The 8,775-nt window shown below is 44.8% G+C and overlaps 1 protein-coding gene across 1 annotated transcript in view; it reads left to right on the top strand.

Moving 5' to 3' along the window:
- The window catches only part of C2H1orf21 (chromosome 2 C1orf21 homolog), a 206,850-nt gene extending 198,291 nt beyond the window's left edge, over positions 1–8,559 (top strand). The window contains exon 6 of the mRNA XM_066361712.1: positions 7,748–8,559. Coding sequence (XP_066217809.1) covers positions 7,748–7,786 — 39 coding nt within the window. The 3' untranslated portion in view covers positions 7,787–8,559. The remainder of the gene's footprint in view (positions 1–7,747) is intronic.
- The last annotated feature ends 216 nt before the right edge of the window (positions 8,560–8,775 follow it).

The raw sequence follows: 8,775 nt of genomic DNA on the forward strand, positions 1-8,775 counted from the left end.
GGAAAGTATGGTGGTTCCTCAAAAAACTTCAAATAGAACTACCTTATGACCCAGCAATCCCTCTACTGGGTATATACCCCAAAACCTCAGAAACATTGATACGTAAAGACACATGTAGCCCCATGTTCATTGCAGCACTGTTCACAGTGGCCAAGACATGGAAACAACCAAAAAGCCCTTCAATAGAAGACTGGATAAAGAAGATGTGGCACATATACACTATGAAATACTACTCAGCCATAAGAAATGATGACATCAGATCATTTACAGCAAAATGGTGGGATCTTGATAACATTATACGGAGTGAAATAAGTAAATCAGAAAAAAACAAGAACTACATGATTCCATACATTGGTGTAACATAAAAACGAGACTAAGAGACATGGACAAGAGTGTGGTGGTTACCAGGGGTGGGGGGAGGGAGGACACAGGAGGGAGGGAGGGAGAGAGTTAGGAGGAGGGGGAGGGGCACAGAGAACTAGATAGAGGGTGACGGAGGACAATCTGACTATGGGCGAGGGGTATGCAACATAATTTAATGACAAGATAACCTAGACATGTTTTCTTTGAATATATGTACCCTGATTTATTAATGTCATCCCATTAACATTAATAAAAATTTATTTTTAAAAAAAATATTGCACTGAGCCTGATCAGGCAGTTGCACAGTGAATAGCGCATCAGACTGGGACATGGACGACCCAGGTTTGAATCCCCGAGGTCTCCGGCTTGAGCACAGGCTCATCTGGTTTAAGCAAGGCTCACCAGCTTGAACCCAAGGTCCCTGGCTTGAGCATGGGGTCATTCACTCTGCTGTAGCACCCCAGTCAAGGCACATATGAGAAAGTAATCAATGAACAACTCAGGTGCCACAACGAAGAATTGATGCTTCTCATCTCTCTCCCGTCCTGTCGGTCTGTCCCTATCTGTCCCTCTCTCTGTCTGTCTCTGTCACACACACACAAAAATACTGCAATGAAGGTATTTGTACATATACTTTAAACAACTTTATGGAGGTATACTTTACATACCATCAGATTTACTCATTTGACATGCACAAGTCAATGAATTTCAGTGAATTTACCAAACTGCACAACCATCACCATTTCTCCGGCCTCAGAGCATCCCATCCCCTCAGTACGATCCCAGCTGCCTGCTGGTCATCAGTCCCCGTTCCCACCTCCAACCTCAGGGAACCAAAGCAGATAGTTTTAAAAAGATGCATTTGGGAGTTTATCTTTGATATTGATTTCTATAATAAAGGGTGTGAACAGTTTTATGCTCACAATACAGATTTACCCAATTACTCTTGCAAGCAGCTATACCATTTAACACCGAGGCCAGCAATGGAGGCGCGTCACATTTCACTGCACTCTCTAAAATTGGGGGCATGGCTCTTTTTAAGTAACATCTCATTATTTTCATTTGTACCTTTGATGGCAGGAGCAGCCGTTTTTCGTTTGTGTGTTTACTGCTTTTATTTTGTTTTGAGTGAGTTTTCTTGTTTCCCTCCCTGTGGCTGAGATCTTCTCCCTGTTCCTTTTTCTGTTGGTCTGAGCTTCTCATGAACTTTTATCATTTACCCAGTGTACGCTATAGGTATTTTTCCCATGATGAGGTTAGCCTTTTAATTTTGTTGTATTATTTTTTGGCATGCAAAGTTTCACTTTTACGTGATCAAACATGCTCATTTCTTTTTTTTCCTCGTGATCTTTTTCCATTTCTTTGAGGCTAAGCATCACCTCCCTCCCCAGAGCACTGACAGAAGTTCGTTTATATTCTGCTCTGTGACTGCTAAGATTTAGCACATCGATTCTTTTGGAACCTATTGACACTGGTGACCCCCTTCATCAGATACTTAATTTTTACATATTACATGCTGTATTTCTGGGATATTTTATTCTGTATTGGTAATTGAGGGGGGTCCATTTAAAAAAAAAAACATGGAAAAACTGACCCACATACAAAGAAGACGGACCTCAATGGAAACGACGTTATTCTCAAGTAAGGGGCTATGGGATGCTCTCGGTCTGAGAAGACCTGCCCTCCGGTCTGGAGGTCCAGGCTGTGCTGTTCTTCAGGCAAAAGGCAGGGTTTGGGCTCCGCTGCTGGACAGTTTCACAGGCAGCTTGGAAAAGTGACGGGCCTGGAATGTGGTCCATGGAGGCCCGTCCTCCGTTAGATGCAAAGTCAGAGAGGAGAACCTCTAGGTCCCCTTCCACCTCCAAGATTTTAGAACTCCAGATATTTTTTTTTAGATTTTTTTATTTATTTACTCATTTTTAGAGAGGAGGGGGGGGAGGGGAGCAGGAAGCATCAATTTTCATATGTACCTTGACCAGGCAAGTCCAGGGTTTTGAACCGGCAACCTCAGCTTTCCAGGTTGACGCTTGATCCACTGCACCAGCACAGGTCAGTCTGGAACTCTAGATATTTTTCATCCTTTCATTTATTCAGCAAATACTCATGGAGCATCTAACATGTTGCTGACACTAGTCTAAGTCCTGAGGATGCAACGGGGTGTAAAATGGTTTCTGCCCACTCCCTACTTCTGTGCAAGCGGGAAGACAGCCAGTTAAGAAATAAATGAATAGCCTGACCTCTGGTGGCACAGTGGATAAAGCGTCAACCTGGGAACACTGAGGTTGCCGGTTCAAAACCCTGCACATGTCTGGTCAAGGCATATATGGGAGTTGATGCTTCCTGCTCCTACCCCCTTTCTCTCTCTCTCTCTCTCTCTCTCCCTCCCTCCCTCCTCTCTAAAATGAATAAATTAAAAAAATAAAAGAAATAAATGAATATATTAATAATGTCAGGTAATGCTAAATAATATCAATAAAAATGGAGCAGAATAAGAAGTGTCATTGGCTAAAGGGTGTTCAGGGAAGATAATAGGGTGGCATTTGAGCGAAGATTTAGAAAATGAGAAGTAATGGATAGGTGAGGGCTGGGGACATGGGCAGCCAGCCAAGAAGGAGGGAGGGACAAGCACCCAAGCCCTGAGGTACACGGCTTGACCAAGGACCTGAATGTAACTACTTGATCCAGCTAGGGGTCTAATTTCTCACCTAAACAGTCTATTAACTGTTGGATCTATGGATCTCATTTTTTAGAGCCATGATTTAAGTACCTACCTACCATGTGCTAAGCTTTGCTAAACACCTGATGTATTTTAATATCTAATTCCCACAACAACACTGCGAGTTAGGTCTTACCATCCCCATTGTAAAGATGGGGAAACTGAAGCTCAATATTTTCTCTCAGTAATTTTCATCTTGCTTTAATCTACTCCACTGGGGAAATATGCAGTTCACAGTTGACTGTTGTTAGCCTGAGGTGTATATATTAGGCCCAATGCAGACTCATCTACAAAAATGCACTGAAGGCCCTGGCCGGTTGGCTCAGCGGTAGAGCGTTGGCCTGGCGTGCAGGGGACCCGGGTTCAATTCCCGGCCAGGGCACATAGGAGAAGCGCCCATTTGCTTCTCCACCCCCCCCCCCTCCTTCCTCTCTGTCTCTCTCTTCCCCTCCCGCAGCCAAGGCTCCATTGGAGCAAAGATGGCCCGGGTGCTGGGGATGGCTCCTTGGCCTCTGCCCCAGGCGCTAGAGTGGCTCTGGTCGCGGCAGAGCGACGCCCCAGAGGGGCAGAGCATCGCCCCCTGGTGGGCAGAGCATCGCCCCTGGTGGGCGTGCCGGGTGGATCCCGGTCGGGCGCATGCGGGAGTCTGTCTGACTGTCTCTCCCCGTTTCCAGCTTCGGAAAAAGAAAAAAAAATGCACTGAAGACTCATAAGATAAAATCACACCGGAAACGGGAGAGCCAGCCCTAGCCTACTTGCAAGAATAATTTCTTGACCTGGAAATGCTGAGGTCGCCGGTTCGAAACCCTGGGCTTGCTTGGTCAAGGCACATATGGGAGTTGATGCTTCCTGCTCCTCCCCCCTTTTCTCTCTCTGTCTCTCCTCTGTCTCTGTCTCTGTCTCTCTCTCTAAAATGAATTAAAAAAAATTTTTTTTGAAAAGAATAATTTCTTTATTTGAAGTCACTCTTTGAGCGTTTCTCTTTAAACTTGCAGGATTTAAAATTAGGATAGTGACCTTTCTTTCGCTACCCCTTGGTATCCCTAATTCTCAGCCTAGACATTTCAATAAAACAAAACTTTTACCCTAGAACCTCGAAAAAGTATGTTCAGAGTTGACATAAACTTCTTTAAGTTTCCAAGAAAGTCACGCAGACAAGTGAGGGGGATGTGGGCTGTTCCCATACAGCATGAGGGCACAGTCAGGGAGTTCCAGTAAGCAAAAGCTGCGATTTATTGTGTCTGCACGAAAATGCCCCCGTGGTTCTTCCAACAACCCTCCCTTGTCAGCAAAGACCGTGTGTTTCCGGTCCTCCAGCCCGTGGGGCCCTAGTAAGGATCTTGCTTTCTGTAGCTTTCAGTGTGGCCTTTGCACAAGGCTCGAATTGTGTCCAATAGTCCCTAATTCCAACCGCGCCAAAGCGTCTTTACAAAGACTTCCATTTTGCAGTCCCTTTTAGGGGAAAGGGCATGCTTCAGCTCAGAGGACTGCTGTCCATCTCCCAAACTCAGCTACTCCCTCTTCCTGGCTCCTGACAGCTGAAGGTTTTAAGCTCCTCTTTAAAGCACACCTCTTTAAAAATGTAAATGAGACGTGAAGTCACGTTATAGAAGCGAGCTCTCTGTCCTGCCCCGGCGGTAGGGCCGGGGTGCAGGCGGACTGCAGGTGATGTTGACGTGAAGCCAACTCAAGTCACAGCTCTCTCAGATTCCCCTGTCTTAGAACGACACCAGCCATCTGGGAGCTCGTGCTCTCGAGGCCTTTGATTTCCACGTTTTCTGTTTATACAATATTGCTTCTCAGAGCTGCTGATAGGTGATAACAACAAAATAAAACTGATCTGAATTTAAATGTAGTTACCAGCTTACTCCAGTCTAACAAAAAAGGCAGGGGATGATCCTGGGCTCTGGGGCTTGTCTGAGGTTTGCCCACAAGTCACAGGACACCACTCCCTCTTCGCAGGGTTGGGTGGGAATTCCAATGAAATAACGTCTGCAGAGCAGCACACTCAGTTTTCCTTCCCTGGCTCCTAGTAATTATAGCAATTTCAGAGGGGCAGATGCTTGAGAAATGAAAGTTGCTGTCTTGAGCTTACACAGAGGTTTATATAGATTTATTCCTCAAAAGGGGGCACTTTCTTATGTAAACTTGGAGGGTCTGAAATGTTCATTCTGCTGCATGACCCTGTAACTCATTTAAGAGTTGGAGACACTGTTTTATCGATGAGTCACCAGTTCATGTGTGTGTGTGTGTGTGTGTGTGTGTGTGTGTCTGTCTGTCGCCATTGTGTCAAAGTCTTCCTTCTGGATGAGGTGGCCTCCTTCTGAACCTCATACTGGCCAGCTGGACCCTGACTTTGATTTGAGGCCTCATTGCATATAGGAAGGGAAGGGACCTACGTGTCTGCCATACAAACTTTATTCTAGAACATGAAGTTCCAACATGTCTTGGGGGCAAGGCTCAGGTGGGAGGAAGGACTCTCTGACACCTGTCAGATCACAGTGTATGACCACAGTCCTCAGCTGTCAGCCCTATTCCTCTGCCAGTGGACTGAACAAGCATGAGGCTTGTCACAGTAATAATGGCAGCAGTTAATATTTATTAACTACCTGCCAGACACTGTATTTTTTCCACTTACTCCTGATCACAATCCTACGAAGCAGAGACCATGCTTATCCCCAGGGAACCAAAGCCCAGGAATTTGCCTGATGCCACACAACAGTGTGTGTGTCCATATACACTGAAACTCCCTCTGTCCTTTCTTAATGAAAACTCCATGAGGCCAGCCTTTGCCCTGCAGCTGGGCACCCACGTCCATTGGCAGGGCTGGCCCTGGGACTTGCGATGAGGACATGGAGAACGTCAACTGGCTGGTTTCTGGCACTGTACTGATGTGTTCAGATGTCCCCTGTTTCCCGCACTGGAGAATAAACTCCTAACAGTCAGGGTCCTGGAGGTTCTCCTTTCTAACCCTTCAGCATGTGGCCCATTGAGTGTCTTCTGAGTGGTCTGGGCCAAGGCTAGGGATGGGTCACCGTTAGTTTGAGAGTTGTCACCAGGGAGGCTGTCATTGGGGGGGGTGACTGCTCAGGGTACACTTCTCTGCTCCGGAAGATTGGTTGCCCAGTTTCTCTGCCCAGGAGGCGTTTTTAGGCAGCAAGTAAGACAGGCCTGGAAACAACCCTGGGGTCAGACACTGTGCAAGGAGCAGGGGGCAGAGTTGGCAATCTAATAGCGCAGGAATGACAACACGCTGGTGAGTGAATCGCATTCCCAGAGAACAAGTGATCAGTCCATTTAACTTGGGAACAGGCGGTCCCTGACAACTTCATTGTGTGGTGGTATTTTTGAATTTATCAAATATGTGTGCATACGTATGCACATGTATGTACAACATGGATAAATTGTGTGCCAGGCGCTATTTAATCACTTTTCTACTATTAACTCATTCAGTCTTCAACAAATATTTGAAGTGGGTACTGTTATTGTCATTTTACAGGTGGGGCGACAAAGAGGTAACTTAATTGAGATCCCAGAGCCAGGATTACTCCTCAGCCAGATGGTACAAGAAGTCATGATGATGACACTTACATATTAGGAGAATGTGCAATGTTTCCAATATGTAATACATCTGATAAATAGTTTTATGCAAAATGATTGTTCTTTACATTTTGGCTAGTTTTATGAATAAATTCCAGTTATTTAGAAAATTCTGTTTTCAAAGAAATATTCCCCCCCCCCCCAAGAAATTGAAACATATGGTGTGTATTTTAAAAGAAAAGGGTCAAAGTTAGCAAACAGCATGAACCCATGATTTTTACAAAGCCCTTATCTGTGCCAGTGTGACGTAGGCGGGTGTTTTGTTCCTGTGCTGTCTGTGATGGGTTACAGACCAGAAAAGCCATGTGCTTTGACTGAGGCAACCCAGCCGGTCAGATATGAAATTCTAATTCCAGTCCTGACTGGTGACTACATAAAGTATATATCCTACTGGAGAGAAGATAGAAGGTGTTCAAAAGTAATGATTATAAAGAGTCCTTAAGCTTTCTATAACCTGTTTTGTTAGCAGATGAATCAGAAGCATCTATGCCTGTCCTGTGCATCCCACACATACCAAACATAGTCATAAAACATGGTATTTTCAGTGAGTCCTTGTCTGCTTGATTTGTTTTTTAATCGTGTTTTAATTTAGAGTAGATTAAAACTAAGACACCCCTGGATTATTCCATTCCCCTCTGTCAAACTGTAAATTCCGGGCATGGAACTGTAGCTATAAAACGTGAGCAGCCCTGGCCCCAGCCGATATGATGTATTCATTGTTCATTTCCGTTTCTCTTGTTCATGAGAGGTTGGTCTCCTGTGTGGATTGCCCATTTGGTAATCTATTGGTTGAAGGCTTGGTCTTGTATGTGCCTAGTATAAGTTCTTACCAACATAAAGTAAGGGCTCATTTGAGGCTTGGTAAAACTTCCATGCTTTGAGGTATGTACAGTTTATAAATCGGCATATACAGTTTATAAAACATGTATTGATGACATATCTCTCTTGTGCCCAGTAGCCACTGATAAAGCCTGGGTTTTGGTGCAAGGAGACATATGCTGAGAGAAAATGGATAGGAGTAACTGTCTCAGGCTCACTCACACATTTTTCTTTTCTTTTTCCCTCCAGGGTCGAGATTACTGTTCGGAAGAGGAGGATGTCACATAGCACCAATCTAACACTCAAACCTGGAGCTACTACTGTGTAAATAGGTTACACCCCCGTTGAAATCTTTGCAAAGATCGGTCCTCTTCAAGGAACAGCGCTCTAGCAAGAGAAGATTGCTCCATATCGTATGCCCCATTAAATTACAGTGTTTCCTAATGAACTTGCAAAGGAATATTGCTAAAAACAAACAAAAAAAAACAAAAAACAAAACCCGTTCTCGAACTCTCTTTGTTGCTGCTAGTTAACACTTGTTGCAACTTTCACTTCTCTTGTGTCCAGGTATGCAGCAAAATTTGCGATTTCATCTTAAAGATACTGTTGGTTTTACAGGGGCTCTCCAACCTATTTTCTATAAGATGAGGTAGTGGTGAACTCAGATATCAAAGTTCTGTTCTAGACTGGTCCGCTTCTAAGTGTCTCCTTCTCTCTCTCTCCTTCCTCCCTGTCTCGCCCAGAGCGGTCCAGAGCCTGGCTTCTCACTGGCAATGTTGCGCTTTGGAGATGGGGTGGTTGCTATGGCAAGCCTTGTTTCTCTGCTAAAAAGAAGTAGAGAAGCTCTTATCGATTAAAAGCATGTTGTGACCTGACTCCTGGAAGTGGCCCAGGAGCGAGGAGCAGGTTGTTTCATTTACTAGGTATCTTAATCAAGGATTAAGCTTGCAACATTGGCTTTGCTCAGATGCAGACGGAAGTGTGATCGCAATCATTTCCAATCCCTCTTCCTCACTCTTTTTTTTTTTCTAAGAAAATAAACATTTTACTGTTTTTATGTATCCTTGTCTTCTCCCATTCATCCAGTTCAGTGTTTTACAATGATCCTGGGTGTGGAAGACGAGCCCTCCTTTGCAATGTCACCGATAATTGACCTTAATGGCTGCCAACCTTCCCATTAATAATCTACCAAGCGTTAGCTGGGCAGCAAATGATCAGAAGAGATGAGCGGTTATCCCACGCCTTGGTGGGAGCACCCGTAACCACCCTGTTCCCTT

The sequence above is a fragment of the Saccopteryx leptura genome, chromosome 2 (genome assembly GCF_036850995.1).
Source record: "Saccopteryx leptura isolate mSacLep1 chromosome 2, mSacLep1_pri_phased_curated, whole genome shotgun sequence".
Taxonomy (NCBI): Eukaryota; Metazoa; Chordata; class Mammalia; order Chiroptera; family Emballonuridae; genus Saccopteryx; species Saccopteryx leptura.